The 23,309-nt window shown below is 36.0% G+C and overlaps 1 protein-coding gene across 4 annotated transcripts in view; it reads right to left on the bottom strand.

Moving 5' to 3' along the window:
- Positions 1–23,309, bottom strand: part of CDIN1 (CDAN1 interacting nuclease 1) — a 180,934-nt gene that overhangs the window by 38,751 nt on the left and 118,874 nt on the right. Inside the window, exon 11 of one of the 4 annotated variants that reach the window (XM_063289996.1) lies at positions 21,611–21,664. The exons of the other annotated variants lie outside the window; for them this stretch is intronic. Coding sequence (XP_063146066.1) covers positions 21,637–21,664 — 28 coding nt within the window. The 3' untranslated portion in view covers positions 21,611–21,636. Of the gene's footprint in view, positions 1–21,610; positions 21,665–23,309 lie in introns of those variants that run through there. 4 annotated transcript variants of the gene reach the window in all.

The following is a 23,309-nucleotide window of genomic DNA, read 5'->3' on the forward strand; positions in this document are numbered from 1 at the left end:
TGGCCAAACTAAGTAATTCAGAGTGCTCCTATCACAAACATCACTAAGATTAAAACAATCCCTGAGTGTCTTAGCCACAACAGTGTTCTAAGGAAGCACTTGAGATCAATCACTCTAAAACCAAGGTATTAATTTTTGCAAAGCATCCTAGAGTGCGTGCTTGGTAGTTAAATGATCAGACAATGAAGCAAGTCAAAATCTTTAAATATTGGGGGATAGTTTTTTTTATAGCTGTACCAAACACAAGGCACATAAAAATACGAAAAATCAGTAGCAGCATTACATCCGCTTTACTTTCCCAGAGTGGTACGGCATATTCGAGCAAGCGTTATTTTTGGCTGAGGCCCACAGACTATCTTTGTTTAGAGCTCAATCAGCACCAGACAGCTCTTCTCTGTAAGCGGAGAGCCATGTTAGTCCAAATATCACGAGGAGTCTGGTAGTACCTTTTCAGACCAACACATTTTATTAACTGTTTTAATTACATTTTTTAGTCTGGAAAGTTATTACCACTCTCCTCCCGATTTCTGTCCATCTGGAACAGGTCCAGTATAAATTCATAAGGAAAGTCTCCTCCTGTGTAGTTAATGCGGTACTAAGGAGGGAGACTGGTCTGACTAAAGCAGAGATAGACACAGGGATTTATTTATATCAGTTTATATGGCTGCCTGTCTGAGTGGCTAACAGGAATTAAAATATAATATAAATACAATATATATTTTTAAAAAGTAAAAAATACAGTTCCCAACCAACTAGCACAGAGGGGCTCCTGAAAACTCCATTCACAAATAATGTGGCATTCATTACTCTCCTGGCCCCCCATGCCAGGGAAAACAATCAGGTCTTCAAGGCTTTCCGAAAGGTGAACAGATTCAGGGCCAGCCAAACCTTGGGCATTGTGGTGTTCCAGAGGGCAGGTGCAGCTATGGAAAGGCATGCTTCTTGGGTCCCCCTAGATGACAATCTCTAATAGATGGGACCTGGAGCCTGCTCCTCCTGCCCAACTTAATGGTATTATGGTCCACTGGCTGAAGATTTGGGCTTTTCCACGTCCAGGTTCTTTGAGTATGGTGTATAATTATGAGTCAACATGGAAAATAATATTCCAGTGTTGCAAAAATGGCAACACTGATTTCTCAAAAGAAGTTATTTTGATGATGAGCTAGATCAAGCTCTCAAACAACATGGTAGAGACTTGAAAGGCTGATTGGATCAATCTGTGTTACTTAGGAATGTGTTTTTTGAATAGTTAAGCCCCGTCAGCCCCACTAGGTAGACCAGACCAGGAAATCAACTCCACAGGAAGACTAGTACTATCTTTATTGAGATTTGCTGTAATAACAGAATCTTGCAACTCTGATTGTGCTATACCTCTCTTCCTTCTAATACCCAAGTGAATCAGGGAGGCATCTGTGTGAGCTGCTTCCAAATATTACCTTGTTTCCCAGGGCTTAAAAAAAAAATGTTTCTGTCTCTTTTATCTAGGTAATTGTTCTGGCATATTTCCAGCAAGGTCATTTTCCTTACTCTCTACAGCCCCCTTCTTTAGGCCAGCAAGACATTTAAATCAAATAACCTTTCCCAAACTTTGAACAGCACTAACATTAGCATGCTTAATGGCCTCCCATAAGCTCAGCTTCAATTGCACCATTGTGGCCACAATCTTGACTTTTTTGACCATACCCTGTGGATATCTCTTCGACTTTTCTCTGAAACCTTGTATTGATGTGCTTCATTGACAGCAGCTAATTGGGACTGATGTTATTTTTACTTGATCTTCAACTATTTGGAGTTTGGGTGAGCAGTAAGATGCAACATTTGCTAAGAAGGGGGATAATAAAGAACATCAGAAGAGTCTCTTCAAATTGTGGGAAAGGCACTAAATTGGTATTTAGTATAAGTAAGCATAAAGTAAGCAAATTGGGCCCCAAATCCTAATTTTGCCTATAGGCTGATGAGGTCTCACATGAAAAACCCTGTTAGATTTGCACTGAATAGCTTAATGAAAATGTAGACACAGTGATTGGTCTCAAAAAGCCAATTCTATGATAAAGGAACATTAGGTAAGGAAACAGAAATAAAAATGGTCAGAACTTCAGTGTCTTTGTGCAAATACAAATACTCATCAGCAAGGCATTCCAATCCCCTATCCTCCAGGCAGTTTCTTGCCATCATCCTTCCCTTCTCCCATCCATCCATCTGTGACCATAGGACTGAGATCAGAAAAACAAGCAGAAATCAGTCTGAGGAACTCTTTATAGACATAACACAGGTAGCTACCTTTGCATTTTTTTCATCAGTCATTGTTGTGCTCCTTTTTTTTAAAATGAAAGCTATGTTGTTGTTTATTCGTTTAGTCGCTTCCGACTCTTCGTGACTTCATGGACCAGCCCATGCCAGAGCTTCCTGTCGGTCGTCAACACCCCCAGCTCCCCCAGGGACGAGTCCGTCACGTCTAGAATATCATCCATCCATCTTGCCCTTGCCCTCTTCCTTTTGCCTTCCACTCTCCCTAGCATCAGCATCTTCTCCAGGGTGTCCTGTCTTCTCATTATGTGGCCAAAGTATTTCAGTTTTGGCTTTAATATCATTCCCTCAAGTGAGCAGTCTGGCTTTATTTCCTGCAGTATGGACTGGTTTGATCTTCTTGCAGTCCAAGGCACTCTCAGAATTTTCCTCCAACACCACAGTTCAAAAGCATCGATCTTCCTTCTCTCAGCCTTCCTTATGGTCCAGCTCTCACAGCCATATGTTACTACGGGGAACACCATTGCTTTAACTATGCTGACCTTTGTTGTCAGTGTGATGTCTCTGCTCTTAACTATTTGACTGAGATTTGTCATTGCTCTTCTCCCAAGGATTAAGTGTCTTCTGATTTCCTGACTGCACTCAGCATCTGCAGTAATCTTTGCACCTAGAAATACAAAGTCTTTCACTGCTTCTACATTTTCTCCCTCTATTTGCCAGTTATCAATCAAGCTGGTTGCCATAATCTTGGTTTTTTTGAGGTTTAGCTGCAAGCCAGCTTTTGCACTTTCTTCTTTCACCTTCATCATAAGGCTCCTCAGTTCCTCTTCGCTTTCAGCCATCAAAGTGGCATCATCTGCATATCTGAGATTGTTAATGTTTCTTCCAGCGATTTTAACTCCAGCCTTGGATTCCTCAAGTCCAGCATGTCGCATGATGTGTTCTGGGTAAAAGTTGAATAGGTAGGGTGAGAGTATACAGCCCTGCCGTACTCCTTTCCCAATCTTAAACCAGTCCGTTGTTCCGTGGTCTGTTCTTACTGTTGCTACTTGGTTGTTATACAGATTCTTCAGGAGGCAGACAAGATGACTTGGTATCCCCATACCACTAAGAACTTGCCACAATTTGTTATGGTCCACACAGTCAAAGGCTTTAGAATACTCAATAAAACAGAAATAGATGTTTTTCTGAAACTCCCTGGCTTTTTCCATTATCCAGCGGATAATGGCAATTTGGTCCCTAGTTCCTCTGCCTTTTCTAAACCCAGCTTGTACATCTGGCAATTCTCGCTCCATGAATTGCTGAAGTCTACCTTGAAGGATCTTGAGCATTACCTTACTGGCATGTGAAATGAGTGCCACTGTTGAATCGTTTGAACATTCTTTAGTGTTTCCCTTTTTTGGTATGGGAATATAAGTTGATTTTTTTCCAATCTGATGGCCATTGTTGTGTTTTCCAAATTTGGTGGCATATAGCATGCATTACCTTAACAGCACCATCTTGCAAGATTTTGAACAGTTCAGCTGGGATGCCATCATCTCCTGCTGCCTTGTTATTAGCAATGCTTCTCAAGGCCCATTCAACCTCACTCTTCAGGATGTCTGGCTCTAGCTCACTGACCACACCATCAAAGCTATCCCTGATATTGTTATCCTTCCTATACAGGTCTTCTGTATTTTCTTGCCACCTTTTCTTGATCTCTTCTTCTGTTAGGTACTTGCCATCTTTGTTTTTGATCATACCCATTTTGGCCTGGAACTTACCTCCAATGTTTCTAATTTTCTGGAAGAGGTCTCTTGTCCTTCCTATTCTATTGTCTTCTTCCACTTCCACACATTGCTTGTTTAAAAATAATTCCTTATCTCTGCTGGCTAACCTCTGGAATTTTGCATTTAATTGGGCATATCTCCCCCTATCACTGTTGCTTTTTGCTTTCCTTCTTTCTTGGGCTACTTCTAGTGTCTCAGCAGACAGCCATTTTGCCTTCTTGGTTTTCTCTTTCTTTGGGATGTATTTTGTTGCCGCCTCCTGAACAATGTTGCGGACTTCTGTCCAGAGTTCTTCCGGGACCCTATCTACTAAGTCCAGTCCCTTAAATCTACTCTTCACCTCCACTGCATATTCCTTAGGAATATTAGTGAGCTCATATCTAGCTGATCTGTGGGTCTTCCCTAATCTCTTTAGTCTGATCCTAAATTGTGCAAGAAGAAGTTTGTGATCGGAACTACAGTCAGCTCCAGGACTTGGTTTTACCGACTGTATAGATGTCCGCCACCTTTGGCTGCAAAGGATGTAGTCAATCTGATTTCGGTGTTGTCCATCTGGTGAAGTCCATGTATAAAGCCGTCCCTTAGGTTGTTGGAAGAGAGTGTTTGTTAGGCAGAGTGAGTTGTCTTGGCAAAATTCTATCAGCCTATGTCCTGCTTCGTTTTGTTCTCCCAGGCCATGCTTACCTGTAATTCCAGGTGTCATTTGACTGCCCACCTTAGCATTCCAGTCTCCCGTGATGAAAATAACATCTCTTTTAGGCGCGTTGTCCAGTAGGTGCTGCAGATCCTCATAGAACTGCTCTACTTCAGCTTCTTCAGCATCTGTGGTTGGGGTGTATATTTGGATCACTGTGATCTTAGATGGCTTGCCCTGAATTCGAATTGAGCTCCTTCTATCGTTTTTTGGATTGTATCCAAGCACTGCTTTAGCCACTTTACTATTAATTATGAAGGCTACTCCATTTCTTCTGTGGTCTTCTTGTCCACAGTAGTAGATCTGGTGGTCATTTGATGTGAAGTGGCCCATTCCAGTCCATTTCAGTTCACTGATGCCCAAAATGTCTATCTTTAATCTTGACATCTCACCAATAACCACATCCAATTTGCCCTGGCTCATAGATCTTACATTCCAGGTTCCAATGGTGTGTTTATCCTTAGAACATCAGATTCGCCGTTCACCACCAGCACCGTCGGCCGCTAGCTGTCCTTTCGGCTTTGAGCTAGCTGCATCATCACGTCTGGGGCTAGTTGAACTCATCCTCTGTTCCTCCCCAGTAGCATTTTGACCAACTTCCGACCTGGGGGTCTCATCTTCCGATGGTATACCAACATATCTCTGGTTGTACTGATCCATTTAGTTTTCACGGCAAGAATACTGGGGTGGGTTGCCATTACCTTCCCCAGGGATCTCATTTAGTCTGACCTCTCTGTCATGACCTTCCCGTCTTGGGTGGCCCTTCACAGTTTAGCTCATGGCATCATTGAGGTGCTCAAGCTCCAGCACCACGACAAGGTAATGATCCTTTGCTGAAGATCCTTTGCTTCATTTTTTTAAATGAAAGGTATACTTTAGTTGAAATAAGTTTTGGTAATCTCTAGACAGGTAAGCAGAGAAAATATAGGTTTTCTTTCATTTGCAAATCTGTCTCTAATACAGCATTTCCTTGCGATGGTTAATCTTTAGCTGTTTGTTTTGCAGACAAAATGTTAACTTCCCTTCATGTCCCCATGTATTAGATTGTATTTATTCTTATCTAATACAACACAAAGTTTTGCTAAGTCCCCAGCAATGCTAGGAATTACAGACCAGTAATATCTGGAATTCCAGAAGTTGCCTATTAAACTATAAAGTATCATTGAAAATAAAAAGAAGTATCTATTCATCTTAGAGCTGCATTGGAAAGAAGTACAAAAAGAGAATGGAACAGTAAACCATTATTTTATACCATCTTGTACAGCAATCATAATGTTAAGCAATCTAAGTAGGTATCAGCAGAAAATTAATCTGGATGTACTCATATTTCTCAAAGTGGTGTGGAGTAGAGTATCATTTTTTTCTGTCAGTCAATTGTTTAAGCATGTTCTTAAATGCTTTACCCAGTCCCACCCTAATCTATGTAAATTAGGCTGATTAAATTAAGAACACTTAGATAAAAAACTACAACCCTAGACTCTAGTACAGAAGAACTATGAGCTCGCTTTTGCTGCTAAAAGCAATTTTTTTCTATTTCTACCTTGTACAGCACTTTGAATTTGAAGGTAAAAATGTGCTTTGGAGCTTGTGAGGGCATAAATGGAACATGTGACAGCAACTCCTTATGTCTCTCCCCCACCCCCTGTTGCAAAGCAGCTAGGATGGATAGCTGTGTAATCCTGGGAAATGGATCCTGAAGGTATCTGCCATGCCACAAGACTGGATACAGTAGGCATGCTTCAGGTCCCTTCCCTTACATGTTGCCTTCTAGTGGAACCTAAGAAGTGTGCCTTTTCCATGGGCAGTCCCTGCTTCATGGAACACCATTTCCCTTGAGATCTGGCAGGTCCCCACTCTCTTAACCTTCTGGAAGATGGTAAAGAGCAAGCTCTTCCTCCAAACACTGGGATAGGTTGAGGTTGGAGCTTGGAGGTAGTGGCACTGGTTGCACCAAAGGAGATTGGTTTTGCCACCAGGTTTTTGTTTTTGCCTTTACTGTTTTTCATTTTTATGGTGTTTGGTTTTATTGACCTGTTGTGAACTGCCTAGGGTTGTGTTTCTTGAGATGGGCAGCCATATGTCTGACACACAGACAGAGAGAGAAGTGCTTTAAGGAATCTTAGAAGGTGCTACCTTCTGGTACCTAGGTAATCTAAAGCATCATTTTGCCTTTGAATCCAAAGTGCAGCACAGCCCTATTCACTACCTATTATGCATATTTTTCAGTAACATTTTAGTAATACACCTGGGCCAATATTTAAAGAGTACAAAGATAAAACAGCAAGAATCCATTGCTGGTGTTAAGTGGAATCTACTGCAAGCAAATATTTCATCCCTGCTCTCTAAAGATTCATATAATAAATGAATTTGCACTACTACCATCACTGCAATGTTAACCTGCTTAGAGCAGGTAATTATGTGAGTTTGATGCATGTTTATTTATATTTATTTCTATTTCAAACAGACCTTTTAAAGTTCTTTATCTTTTGCTTCCATCACAGAAATGTAATCAGTTTCAGCAGTATATTTACTGAAAGTTCCAACCAGAAGCAACCCGACTTTTAAAAAAGTGTGCTGAATGGATATGCAACTCACCCTATGCAGTTTGACTTAGAAGTGAGACCTAGAAAACTCAATGAGATTTCATTCAAATGAAGTGTGCAGTAGGACTGCACTGGATACACATATTCATCTGAATTCTTTGCTTCCCTTTATGCACATGCTTTATAAATGTCCAAGATGAAATGAATTACAAGTTGACAAAAATAACATAGAGTGACTGTGGAATGTTGAGTTTATATTTACACATGGGTTCTACTCTATCATTGCTCCCAAATAACTGTTAGATTAAAAAAGGGGACCTAACCCTTTCCTGATAAAGCCACACCTCTTTCAGAAACGCTTAAGCTTTTCCACATTTGGAACCTTCAATTACATAGGAGTTCAAATCACATGAAAACATATATATGGTCAGCCATTCATGGGTAGATTTTCCAACTTCAGGTATTTCTGAGTTTCTGGGGACTTAGGAAGCAGAACCAGTATTACATATAACAGAGCTGGCCCTTCATTATCCCCTCCATCGCACAAGTCTTAAAAGAGGTCCTTTACATTTACTCTTGTGCATTGCAAAGCAAGATGCCATAAGCAAACACATTCCTGCTTACTTAGCTATTGAATAGCTATTCAGTACTGAAGGCAATATAGAACTATTATCACTAGTAGCCATGAGAAGCTTTACCATTCCTGAATTTGTGTAATCCCATTTTAAATTTGATCCAATTGTTTTCTTTCAGCCTAACCCAACTCACCTCACAGGGTTGTTGTTGTGAGGAAAGTAGAAAGAGGAGGTATTGTGTTTGCTGCCTTGAGCTGTACAAAAACAAATCTGGGTATAAATCTAATAATTAATTAATTAATTAATTAATTAATAACTGTCTTGTATGATAGGAAGTCCCATTATTTAACTCTTCATTGCATAAAGAAGCAGAACCTTTATTCCTCCTGTATCTCCCACCACTTCATCAGATGGCACTATTTCCCTGTCTACTCTTTCAGCACCACACCTTTTTATGTTCCTTCTCTTTTACTGTAATTTAAAAAAAAACCCAAATTTTATCTTTTTCTCCAATCAGAATTTGCTTCAATATCTTAATAATGTCAGCAGCTTTTGCTGATTTATACAGAACAGACAGTATTCTCTGCTTCAGCATTTTCTGGTTCATGCATTTGAATCTAAACCATAGTCTAACATCACATGGAAATCAGCCCACCGTAATCCCTGACCAGAATTCTACAGGTTTAACAAAGTAAATAAGCCATTTCATTTTCAAATGAAATAATATGCAAACATAAATTTGTAACATCATCATCAAGGCATTATGGTAGAATGAAATTCTGCACATTCCAGGAAAGTTTCAATTGCACTGTCATGGCTGACATCTTGCCCTTTTTGACCACACCCTGCAGACAGCCCTGAACTTCAGCAAGAAGCATGAAAACCAGATCACCTGGAAGCCACATCAAAACGAAGGGGATGAAAGCAGAGGAAGAATGATGAACTGCATTACTCTTTTGAAAGTTCCAATTGCTAAACAAATTGTCTTCATACTTTTTAAAAATAAAATCTAGAAATGCTATCTATAATGACCTGTGCAAATTCAGTGAATATGTTGTGCAGTTTGGTTTAGAGGATTATTCTGATGGCAACATCTGAATAATTTTTTGAGATAGAGTCTATTTCTGCAATTTATTCAAAATTGTGGAAGTAAGTCTTATTGAACCAATACGAAAAACTTTTAAAAAGTGGGATGGTGGATTTTTCACAATGGCTATGGTGCCCCATCTTTAGAAATCACTCCCCAGAAATGGTCTTGATATTTTAACATACAAATATATTTTTATTTATTTTAGTATTATAAACTTTACTTTAAATCTTTTTTACCTGGCTTTATTTGGTCTACCCCATATTTTATATATCTCAGATTTTAAGCAGCAGTTATTTTATATATATTATAGTTGACCCATTGAATTTTTAATTGGTGGCTGCTATAATAGTCTTTTGGAGGTTAGAGACATACTTGCATGTACAGATTTAGGCACTTCTGGTCAAGCTGTTTCAATGAATCCCTAATTCAAAAATAGCAGACATAGTTTCTATATAGCACAAAGTTGAAACATCACCTTTCTGCAAATCTGAAACCATACTTACTATTTTACATGTAGTTGTTCACACATTCAAGATATAAGAAAACAGTGAATATGGCAAATCCATAAATTCGGACATTGTCCTCGGTAACATTTCCTTTGATGGAAATAATCACTTCTAAATATTTACCATAGCTCACTAAAAGACTATTGTTCTTGGTTTAGGAATTTTTTCCCACTCTTTCCTGCAGAACTCCTCTGGCTCAGAAATACTCTTAAGTCTTCTTGTCTGCAGCACAGGTTTGAGAACTCCCCACAGATTTTCAATAATATTCAAGTTTGAGGACTGTGAAACCCATTCCAAACCCTTCATCTTTTTTTCCTGTAAGTACTTCTTGGTTGATTTGGGGGTATATTTCAGTTTGCTGTCTTGATGAAATATCCAATCTCTTTCCAGTTTCATTTTTTTTCCAGTAGTGAGTCATGAGCTTCTAGGATATACTGATATTTTTGACTCCATTATTTCTTCCATCTTCACAGTATTTCCTGTGCCACTAGTTGCCATAAAAACTTACAACACAATAAAGCCACAATAAAGCTTAAACATTAGCAAGGTGTGCTTTCTTCAAACTCTTCACCCTTTCCCCCCATCTGAATGTATATTTATATTTGGCTGTGGTCAAACAGTTTAATTTTTGTTTCATGAGTCCAAAGTACTTTTTCCAAAACCTTTCAGGTTAATCAAGATTTAATTTTTCATTCTTTAGATGATGACTTTTGTGATGATGTTAGAGAAAATATTTCCTTCTGACAACTCTCCCATGCAGGTCACTTTACATATGCAACACCGTATTTTGGATATCTACTCCAGTGTCAGCTAAACTCTTCAGCAGGCCATTTGCAGAGACCTATGGATTGTGTTTTTGGGGCACTTCTACCAGAAACTTTTCTTGATCTTCTAATATTATTGCTTTGCTTCAACAGTTCTACACAACATTCAATTTTTTCGCAATGTTTCTAACAGTTGAAATTGCTAGATGGAAGTGTGATTGATACACACACACGCACAAACACCCTTCTCTTGCTTTGAAAGAGTGAATTATGTTCAAATGCTTGGAGGGCTGCTTAGAGGAACCTATGGCTGTTGAAAGGAGACAGAGTAGCAGTCACAACCTCAATGATTAGAATGGCCAGGATATTTGTTCATCTGGCCTAACAAGCCTATCACCTTTTTGGTCCCTATTAACAACTTTACAGTAACAACAACAATAAATTAGCACTGAATCAACTGGAAAGGTATCCACATTTCTGTACCAGCCATACATGTTGTGGTCTTACTTTGAATCTGGAAAGAATTGCATATGAATAGTAAGAATGGATTCAAATTTACAGAAAGATGAAACACTTACCTTTGTACCATGCAGAGGTTGTGTCAGCTTCTCTTCACAGTTTGACCAGGGGTGCTTAGAGTTTTGCAGGCAATAGTTATACATGCAGACATATAAACAGGTATTAATTTCTATATCTATACCAATACCACAGTCCCTCTTTTTTGGGGAGATGGGTGGTGGGAAAAGTTGAAAACTAAATAAAATAAATAAAATATCTATATTTATGCATTTGTGTATAGTAAGTGTTCATGCAAATGTTAAACTGCTGCTTTTAAGCAAACAAGAAAATGCAATATTGACTTATTTTGATAAAATTACTTTGTGAAAGCACTTAATTCTCCTTGGGAAAAAAGTATGTTTGCCAGGATGAAAAAGATTAGTTTGCAGATAGGTATCACAATCAGAACAAGATATACATACATACATACATACATATAAATAAATTAGTTTGTGTATAACTTTTGCAGTTCGTAAAATAATTGTATAGAAAGGTAAAATGAAGTAAGAGCTTTGTCCTTTGCTCAATCACAGGTGGCTAGTGTTCACAAAAGTATTCTAAAGTAAGTGGAGTACATGCAAACATATCGTTTATTTTTGTCATCTGGTTTGTCTTAATCATGATCTAAAAATTCATTTATAAGCCTGTATACAAAATGCCATGTTTATATCAATATCATATGCTGCTTGCTTGGAACAGTACACATTAAAATGAAGAACAGAAATCTATGTAATGGTCAAAGACAACCAATAACAAAACCACTAAATTCTAGTTGTCAAACATAATTTACCATGTATATTTCTTCATTTCTTCTGATAAAACAGAAATTATTAAAATTAAAGTGATATGGGTGAGTGTTTACGGCTTCCTTTAAAACTTTTGACTTACAGCAGTATCTATTTAAGTTTAAGACAGAAAAAAAATCACACAGAGAGCTCTGTGCAATGGCCTGGTGACTTTTTATCCTCCTGTCAAACCTTAGCAGTTTTATTTGTGGTGATACATGCTGAAGAAGGTTGGAGGTTAAAGTTGATAGGAGGGCCAACAGGAAAGCCAACCAACTTCTTTCCAAAGATTACATTCCTTAATGTATTAGTGCCTGTTGGCAGCTGCTGCTGACTTTACAAGGGTGCATTTTATATACCCATTAAACCAAACCCCAAATTCTAGATCATATGAATAAGGTAAATACGCTTGGAGCTTTTATCATAGAGACTTCTAATATTACGATCACTATGTTAGGGCTGTACAATGATTGTTGAATAACTATTATGAAGTTAAACCATTTTTTTTAATTTTCAGAAAAGATTACTAGTATAAGTGAGATTAGATGCTTCTTCAGACAAGAAAATAAACTTAAAATAATGCAGTGAGCCTTCATTAAATTCACAAACCAGTTGTTGAAACAAGATTTTGTAGCCAGGCACTTTGGAAAGTAGAAGCCACAATTTCAAATTACTTCTTGGTCTTGAGTTTCAGATTTTCTAAAAGTAATTTCTACTGGCTATCTTTTGTTATCACCTCCCTCTTTCAGGGAGCAACAGCTTTGTTAAGACAGGTTCCTTTCAAAGCAATGATTGGTATGAACCTCCAGTATATTCCTCTATGCTTTTACCATCAGATTATCATAGGAGGGCCTGCTTCGTGAACCCGGTTCCCAAGCTGCTACATATGTAGAGAGTGACAGCAAAGCTTTTCAATGCCAGGACATGTAATAATGTATTACATTATATGCTGCTATATTTTAAACTAAAACATACAATAAAACATTATGTGAAATATTCAGCATAAAATAAACAGTAAGAGCAACAATAAAGCAATCAACTAAATAATCAACATATTAGTAAGGAGAATCTTAAGGTTTTTTAAATTTAAAGTGTTTTGAGATTTTAATGGAACTTTATATAAAAGTTTTAAATAAATATGAACTGATCATACTCCAGTCATTTAAAAACAAGCTGATTTAAAGCTGAGGCTGACTCAAGCTCTACCAAAACCAAGAAAATGTAAACTAAGAGTTAGTAATCTAACTCATAGATTTCATAACTAGTAGTGATTTTTATGCAATATTAATAATTGGAATTCTCTGTGCACCAGCAATGTTCCTTGTGTATGGATGGAAGATCTGAGGCCAATAAAGATGCTTCATTGTTTTACACTGTCTTACAAGACACTATCCTGCTAGAGGTTCTGTCTTTTTTCCTTTTTCCCCTTTAGCTACATTATTTTCAGCAATTTTTTAAAAAAAAACTTGCATTAGCCTTTTAAATCAAGTTGTATTCTTTATGCAGAATTATAATAAAGGGACCTCTTCTCACATACCTCCTTGCTGGCAATTTAAAATGAAGAGTGTGGATTGCTAATGGAGCCAGCAGTCAATCAAATTACATGAACTACAGCTTTTATTTCTGGCCCTTGGCAAATGTTCTAGGTTACAAGCAGAAACCCTTCCTGTTCTCAAGAAATACTGTATGGTTATCTGTTGCTTTATTTTTAAAGAAGACTTTGAGGTTCTTTACTGGTTTGAGAGGGTGCTTCGCTTGTGCTAACATGTTTTGTGAAGTGCCCTCTGGAATGCTTTGCACTGCCCTAATGGATAGTCATAATGACTAGGTATTAGCCCAGGTATCTGAGTTTGTCTGAACATCAGTGGGAAGGTGACATGAGTGGAAGATCCACATATGCTCATGTCCTATGCCAGAGCTTTATAGGAGGTGATGTTTGGCTCTTGTGAGAACAAAATGCTGCTTTCAATTCCTTGTCTCAATCATGACTTTTCATATGCTCTTCAAAGATCTATCTCATCAGATAGACTAGAACAGTATAAAGAATTATTGCATCTTATGCAGTTATTGAATATTTATTTAATCTTTGCCATGATATTCTCAAAACACTTGAACCCCCCCCCCACAGGTGAAGCATATTTATTAAGAATGAAAGTTATCAGAAGGGAAGTCTAAACATTAAGAAACACTGTTATTTAGCAGGTACTGTTTTCTCCACAAATGTAGGTTCTTTGATTATGGTGGATGATTATAACTCAACATGGAAAGATCAACCCTGCAAAAAGGGCAACATTGTGGATTCTCAAAAGAAGTTAATTTGGGGGTGGGCTATGATCATTCACTGCACTCAATACATTAGAGACTTAGAAGACCAATTGGATATATATGCTCTATCCAGAAATGTGTTTTTGAGTAATCAAGCCATCTTCTTTAGTCCAGCAAGGTATTTAAATCAAGTAAGCATTCCTGAACTCCAAAGAGCACTAACAATGTGTTTTAATGCCTATGTAGTAGTTTATTTTATTTTATTTATCACATTTATTCACCGCCCATCTTGACAAATGACTCTGGGTGGTTGGGGTTAGTTGTTTTGGAGGACAAATATAAAAAAGTTCTACATGAGCTAAATTTGTGCCCCATATGGTGAAGGGACCCATTGAATCTAGAACCATGTTTTGTTACCTTATTCCTTCGATTAGGATTCAAGAGCCCACTGAATACAGTAGCTTATTTGGTAAAGCATCTGGACAGTTCTGAATTGTTTTATGTACAGCTACTCACTACTTCTGTGAGGCCAGTACGATTCATTTTCCTTGAATGAACCAAAAGTTTGTTATATTGCCTGTAAAATTCATCACACCTTGTTTGCCTTATAGTTACAATTTCATGTTTGTGTTTTATTACATTTGAAACCGAAGTTATTTATTTGTTAACCAGCATAATCAATGACTGTTGTAAAGAACTAACTGGCCTTTTATGTACAAATATTTTAGAAGATTCATAGGAACTAGCAATATAAAAGGAAAACTACCTTATCACCTCCCCCCCACCTTGGACAGAAAGCTAAAAAGGAAGAAAAAAACGTAATTTATAACACGAATATTATATTTTATTTAAAAATGTTAAAATCAGGATATCAGGTTGTCTGATTAAATATGAAAGGAATGACAGAAATATTGAAAAGAAGATTGGGAGATTGTTGAGAAAACATTGAGAATACACAGTTCTAAGAGTTTTGCTGCCAAATCTAGGAACATATGAGCTGCAGAAAGCTATTATGAATGTTTATTTAGTGAAGCTGGGCTTTTATGCACTCACTGAGGCAGTAGACATGCTGCAGGACCAAATCGAGTGTACTGGCCATCTCAGAATGGACAATAGGATACTTGATTATTTGTTGGCATCACAAGAGAGGGAGTTTTAAAGTTTTAAAATCAATGAATGGCTACTGAATGAATTCAATCTATGCTTGAATTGTCAGAATATGTGAAATGTAAATATTCACCCTATTAGTTAGATCATATTCTTTACCAGTGTACTAGAAAAAAGGCAAATTACTGTATGAAAAATCCAGAAAGATACCAGGAAATTAAAGGAACATTACCCTTACATTGGAAAAGCATTATTAAAACCTACGGAAGAACAAGTCCTTTATAGGAACAGTGCCAAGAAAACAGCACGAAAGTGGCATCCCCCAAAGGGTCAGACATGACTCGGTGCTTGCGCAGGGGACCTTTCACCTTTCAAGTGTAACATCAGTTAAGAAAAGGCCTGCATTATAACCTTTTTGGAATTCTTTGGGAAAACATACATATTGGCTATGTGGAACAAATACTCTCCTCAAAATAATGGACATCAAATAAACCCTCCAGCATTTGAAAGTGAAGGGCTATGCAAAGCATTTGAAAAAGGTATATCACACATCATGAAATGGCTGTGAGTGCACAGGCCTGTGGAAACAGCCGGGTACAGTTTTTGAAGCAATTGAGCAAACCTTGCAAGAGACAAAGCTACTTTAATGAAAGTAGAAGCTATCATAAATCTGAGACATAAAAACAATGACTAATCCATACTTATTAAATTGATAAAATATGTGTTAGAGAAAAAACAAATGTTCATGCTTGCATTCAACTAAGTAGGAGATGTGCATACTAAAAGACATTTACTGCATGAACATTCAACAGGTTTTATTGTGGAGAACTAGTTGTATACGTGCATATTTTATTCAGTCCAGCCACTATGGATGCAGCAGCTTGGTGGAAAAGGAACCTTACAAAAAATAAGTTAAAACCAAAATAGTTAGTTAGTGATGCAATAATGCAGCACAAACTAATAAAAGGAATGTTTCTTAGGTAAATTATATAATTGTACAAAAATTACAGAACTATGTAATGTTTTATTATCCTGAGAAGTTAAAAAATTATTCTAAACTTCAAAGCCTGATATATGAAACCTTGAGTTTATGAAAAATATATTTTAAAAATGCAAAGTCCAAATCTGACTTAGAAATTAAATTCAGTAATGGATTCAGAAGCAACTCATACTAAAAGCAGCATGCTACGAGTGCAGTATTATGAAAATGAATGTACATGCCATTACTGTTTTTAGCCTGGCTTCCATTTACTATTTCTTCCTCTTTTATAGGGGCAGGCAACTCTTAGTGGCCTAGGATCCTATTTCATTTGCAAGCTCAGGGATGAAGACAAGCTGTGGGCAGGATCATAAAGTGGTCCTTTAAAAGGATAATTTGAATATTAAGAAGTATACATTATTCTCTATTATATAGAAGAAAGATTTATGAATCATAGAAGATTTGAAGGATAATGTCGGATGGTATCATGAAAAAGTATCTATTTCCTCTAAGATAATAATTAAGAATTTAAAAAAAAAGCATAGTAGCCCTTGCTTCTAAAACGATGTTGTACAAGTGTCACCCATTTCAGTAGCTTTCTTTTTTTCTCTCAATAGATTGAATCCATTGTCACTTTCTTTCTCATCTCTTTGTGCCCATCTTATAGCACATCAAGGCCAATTTTTGTCCACTGGATATTTCTGTAGTTCAAAGCATGAATTACCCATTCTACTTTTTTTTTAGTCATTTTTTTTCCAGTCTTTGCTCCTGAACTGAGATACTTATCCTCTGCTACTTCCACAGTAATGCTACATTATAATCAGTGTAGTGGAATACACATGGGATATGCTGATTATATATAATTTTACATTAATACATTCCATTTAATGGGACAATTATTGCTAGTATATAAAGATTAACACAAGTGGAACGACTACTGTGTAATGAAGCTTTTCTGGTTTCCATTCTACAGTTTCCTCATGCCCTCAAAAGCTGCTTGGGATGGTTTAGATAAAGCAATGAGGATAAACAATGGAAATACATAAGCTGAATTGCCTTGTGCAGATCTGCCTTCCTGCTGAAACAGGACATTTTGGAAATAAGCACCATTCAGTAGTTCAAAAGATATATAGGATTTTTTAAAGATACTGCATTTAATTTTATTCAGGAGATAGAAGCAGTAGATTTTTTTAAAAAAAGAATTGTGAAATAATTCAATCTAATTCTTATACTTTGTACAGTCTTATTTTTGAAGTATGGAATTTTGAATAGCTATAATATGCATAGAAAAAGAAAGCATGTGTTGAAGATGTACTTTCATGAAGTCGATTTATCTTAGAAAACTATATAACTGGCAGATAAATTCATTTAATACCTGGTTATGACAAATCAGATGGTTAGTGTAACTGATAAACTTCCCTTGCTATTGCAGGAAAATGAAAATTGCAAAACATTCCTATCACAAGAAAAGGCTGAGGAAAGGAGCCAGCCTCTAAAATATGAACAAGCTAATGCCAAGACCATGAACAAACAACCATATAGTCAGGCTGCTCCTTTCTTAGTGTACAAAAATCAGTTCAGTTATATATATAAAGATATTTATAAACCTTAAAATGAACACACAGCATTTTAAAAATGGCACAAATGCTATTCCAGAAGTAATGATAATATGATCAACTGTAATATAGTTGGAATTGTAAAGTAATAATAGAATGTACTAATGAAGCATGTTTGTCAAATTAAGCATGCTGCCTCTAGTTTTCACCATACACAGGGCACTTTTAAATCAGAGACTTGTAGTATGCCTTCTGTATGTATGCCTTGAGTTAAGAAGGAGTGACAAATTCATTTATGGGTATATACTATATATTCCAACATCATTATTCATCCGCATAGAAAAAAAACCTTATAACTTTAAAGTTCACTTTTTGTATTTGTCTGAAAAGATGATGATACTGAATTCAAGATGTCTAAAAAGGAAGAGTAGCCTTACTCCAGAGAAAATTACGTATTTTTAATCCCTAGTGAAATCACAATTGATCTGAATGTGCTTAAGCTCAAACAATGTTCTCTAAATTAGGATCAAAGTTAAAGTTTAAACAAACCAACAAACGAGAATCGCATGAATCATAAATATAATATCTTCCTTTTCAAATATAAATTATTTTCAAGAGTTAAAATCAAGTAGTTATAATTAATGCTTCTGAGTTTCTTTTTATATTCAACTAGGAAAGTTGAGGCTACATAGAATAATTTGCAACGGAAACTTAAAAGGAGGTAATGGAAAAGTACAGGGGATTTTCTGTAAATCTAAGTAAGTTATACTACAAAACTAACATTTGTGTAATAAAGTAATGGTTGTGGCATTAAATAGTACAACAGTATCTGGCTTTACTAAATTAAGGATCAAATAAATGAAAAAAGCATAGTAAAGTATACTCATTATATAGTTTAATTAGAAATGCTTAAGTTTTAAAATATAAAAAAGTTTAACTTAATTTTGTGTTCATGTATACGTATAATAAAATGTATAATAGATTAGCCTTTTAATTAGTAATACACTTTTTGAAAAGGATTACATTTTAATAATGTGACATGCTCAGTAGCAGTTTGAGATAAAATTTTTAAATAAAATAAAAATCTAGAGGGGAAACTGAAAGTATAATGCATGATGGGCAATTAAGGATATATTTTGACAATTCTAAGTGGTCAAGTTTTTAAAGTATGACACTGAAACCTTAACCTATCCATATAGTAGTGATAAATGAGGCATTTTGTGTCATTACAGTCCCATAAATCACTTTCTTTAACTGCTGATGGCTTTTATCAGATCTAACCTTTTCAAGCTTCTACCAGAGTGCTAACATTTTCAACTCTGACATACGTGCAGTTTACAAATTCTGCAGCTGATTAACTCTGGACAGAAACTCACTGTCATCATCGTCTTTATTCAAATAAAGATTCAGGTTTCCAAAACTCAAAGGCGCTCTCAGTGAACAAACAAGAAAAATGAAAATACACAAATGTTGTGGAATTCAAGCAAATGTGTTACTTTGGGATGCCCTTCTTATTATCTTACTTTCAATTCTGTTCTTGATCATTAATAAATATTAAGCAAGACTATTAGAATATTAGAAAGTATACAGATAAGAGTAGTATTTGGTGGTCTGTAATTAACATTACAAAAGTTTACTAATACGGTTAAAACAGATGTTACACAAAATTGCAAGTCAGCATTTTTTTTACGTTTTAAAAATAATTATCCAATACATGCATTCTAAAAATCTATAAAGGACGCTCAGACTTGAAAAAAAAAAACAATTTAGGGAAAAAATATAAAAACCATGACTCCCAACAGTTGTGAGAAATAACTAATTATTCCATTGTCCATGTAATCTTGAATACATACAAAATTAAAAGTACCATATAGTATGAAATACTTCACCTGTCTTACCTATTTTATGATCTGTAATTTCAAATGTAATCACAGTATGGTATGGTATACATAAATTTTGAGACACTGTGTCTTCTCACTGTATGTTTTTATATTTAAAAATATAAGATAGACTTACACAAATTGAATTAAATATAGTCAATGAAATAATGCTAGAATTGTAACTGATACAGACAGTGAAACAATGCTCAGATTTAAGGTGGTACTGTCTTCAGTAATGCTGGTCACACTGAAAATCTTGATGTTTTGTGTGATCACTGGAAGCTTCCTATTTCAGATAACAATTAATTTTGATATGAACTAATACACATCAGATGTAAATAACGAAACATGAAGAGATAGACTCAGACCACACAAATATGAATGTTCACAGAGATCTTCCTGTGGCAAATTGCCTCTTTCCAGTAATTTACAAATCTCTGAAAATAGTGGCAATGATTATTTTTTATGCATTCCAGCTAACATAGTCTTTTAATGTCATTGTCTAAACCTATCCTCAATAACCTTTTAATTTCACTAATAATATCACACGTCAAAGAAGTTACAGAACTACAGTTCTGATGTAAATCTAGGGAACCTTATAAGTATTCATGACAACGGAATATTTATCATTTAAAACGAAACATATGACTTCTTGGTTTCTATATCAAAGACCAGTGTGATGGATGATGCTATGCTAACCAAACAATCCAGAGGGAACACAGATGTTTTACTATTCCCCCTCAAAAAGAACAAAAGATTCCAAATTCACTTTATATGCATCTATGGACTGAAATGTTCATAAGTAATGCATAAAAAAATATGCAACATTGCCAGTTAAATAATATATAAACTAAGTAACTACACATAACAAAGATTTTTTTCTAAGTTTAAATTTGCACAGGTGGCCTTCACACATACAATGAGTCCTCCCTTTGTTCTCTGCTTTTCTGCACCTCTACCCCCAAATACCCTTCAGATAAGTTTCTGACTATCTAGAACAAATTTAGTGTGCATATGAGGTATTCATAAAGAGCAGGAATCAGTTCCATCAGCAGTTTCCAATCTACTGGTAGATGGATATGTAGGATTACATATTTGAACAAATGATCCAAAGATCTGTTTTGAAGTTCCCCCTTGTCCTTGCATTGGCAGCTGGTTCTCAGGTACATTAAAGCAGAATCCAAAAAAGCTACATTAGCATTACATCATAAATTCTTGGGTGGCAAATGAAAAAGAAGAACTCAGAAATGCCCTTCCTCTATTATACATCAAGCCCTCTCTGTGTGGATTTGGCCATCTGTTGAAGATATACATCTTTACTGATGGCCTTCTCTGTTGAAGGTGTTTTAATTTTTTAATCAATTTATATTATACGGTATTTTTTTTAATCTTGTCTAACTGAAATGGTTTTCTTGTATCTTATATTTTATCTTATTTGGTATTTGGAGGAGAAGGCACAGGCATGGTTCTTTCAGCACCCTCCCTACAAATATGTAAGAATCGGAGCATTACAAAAATCAACATTTTGGGATGTTGTACAAAGATGCTCAAACGCTGGATATAAATCAAACAAACAAACAAACAAATAAATAGAAAATAGTACTATTATTAGAATAATGGCCACCATTGGTCTTGGAATCTAGAAAATGCCTACTTCCTGGAGCCAGTATTTGTGCTACTGCATATTTAAACCACTTGAATAAAAAACTTAATGTATTAGAAGAAGTTCCCTAGCATGGGATGCAATTTTGCTATTGTTGCCATATAATCATAGGAATGCATCACTTGGGGAAATCAGACTTCTTTTGAACATACTGTATACTAGTACTTTATTGGCAGATTACAGATTCTGCAGCTGGCTTTTTGCATTTGCATTTTCTCAAAACTGCCAGAGCCTAAGAAAGCTATGTAAAAAACTCCTCAGATACTAGATCAATTTATATGGACCTGCGCATGTTTCTCTCAAGTGAGTATGTGGCTTGTCTCACTGTATGTGGCTCTCACAGTGCAGTTCTAAAACGTTAAGTATTCCAGTTTTTGCTTAAAATAACTTCTCTACCGCATAGTATAAATGTCATGGATGATAAAGTGGCAAAAATCAAATAAAAGATGAACAATAGGAAAAAAAAACAAAGAAAACAGCTTTGAAATAATAAGTGGAATATTCATTCAACTCTGAGAATTTTGGGATTTAAACTTTTGTAGGGAGCAATGGCCAGAATCTGATTGAGCACAATCTAAAATTCACTGTGATAATGACTTCAAACATGAAATGGAAATGCAATAGTCGTGAGAATATTTGACAGCTATCCACTATCCTAATCTAGAAGCTCACCCAGGCAAAATCTGCAATAAAGTCAGTCCTCTGCACTAAATCCACAGTAAATCTACACTAGTCAGGCCTTATGCTAGTGGAAGTCTTCTCCAAAACCGGTTTTAATTAGTAGGTACACTAAAATAAATGGTATAGTATAACATCTTGCTCTCTTGATGACACAAAACAAAACTGCACTGCTTAAAAAACCTTGCTACTGTATATTTCATACAAGGTTTTAAAAAAGAAATTTCCTATCATTCCCTTCCATTCTCTTTTTACTGAGTCAATTTCACAAACCGATTCTATCAACAGGCATAATTTTTTGCAATCAGTTTCAATCCCTTGCAGTCAGCTACATAATATTGATGAAAACTCCTGGTTTGATTCTCCTTCATTATAGTAGGTTAATATGGAATATTCCCAAACAAGGTTTTACAAGACGAGCTGGGTTCAAAACTTTGAAACACATTGAACTGGGTAGCACATACTGTATAAGCCATAACTGCCTAGCAGACTCCTGATTAGGATTCAGACTGGATTACTGTTTTTTTATGAGTAACCCTTTTTCGAATTAGATCAATAGAATCAATTTCAGTTGTGGCTTCCAGCTGGGATACAGTACTGAAAGTACTTAGGTCACTTTGGTGCTTCACATAGCCTAGAAAATGGATGAGATACTGTTCATCAATTTTTGACTCCTAGGCCTCTGATCTAGGGTATCTCACAGAGTTCCATCCTGTTCCTCATGCTGTTCAATTTCTACATTAAAACTTCGGAAGAAATAACCTGGAATTTTGGACACCCAGCTCTATTGCCCATTGGGTACAATTTAGGGTGTTAATATTGAGCTTTAAATTATTAACTGTCATAGGGCCCAAGTATTTAAGACATTGCCGTATTATTACAACCCTATCAAAGTTTGTAGCTGCCTTGAGTATTTGCCAGAGCAGAAAAAGTGAGGAATTAATCAAATCAATAAATATATAAATTTTGGATTTTGGATTTTATGACTATGCTATTGCTACCCCCAATCCTAACCATGACCCAGAACAGGCACATTTATGCATATTCCTTATACTGGACATGAACAAGCAATTTAATAACTTATAGATGGTAAAAGCATCTATATTTAAAAGCACAACAAAACGTCCACAGTTAATCATAAGCCAGGAAGTAATATGGTTTCTGGGGATGCAGATGCATTGATTGTAGCAAGGAAGAGGCTTATCCTATCCTCTCACCATTGCCTTGGAAATGGAGACTTGGAATGAGGACAAATGTGGTTGGGTAGAGGGAAGACATTCTAAGTGGTATCGACTGGATTCATACATGTAATGTAATGTACTGTATTTCTTTTCTAGTTAGATACGAAGTATCTTTCTTTCTTGGGGAAGACTTTGATACAACACATTAGCATTTCTTCCTGTTATTAGCAAGTTAGAGAGCAACCTGAAGACATTACTGTAGAGCAGGGGTGTCCAACCTTTTGGCTTCCTTGGGCCACATTGAGTGAAGAGGAATTGTCTTGGGTCACAATAAAATATAAAATATAGTTAATATGTATAAGTAATAAAACTTCATTTATTTTTTATATTTTTATTATAAATTTTTTTAAAAAGAGGGCAACCTAAAACTAGTAGGATATTTGACTTTGTTTTTGTGAAACTAATGCAT

This window comes from Candoia aspera, chromosome 1, assembly GCF_035149785.1.
Source record: "Candoia aspera isolate rCanAsp1 chromosome 1, rCanAsp1.hap2, whole genome shotgun sequence".
Classification (NCBI taxonomy): domain Eukaryota; kingdom Metazoa; phylum Chordata; class Lepidosauria; order Squamata; family Boidae; genus Candoia; species Candoia aspera.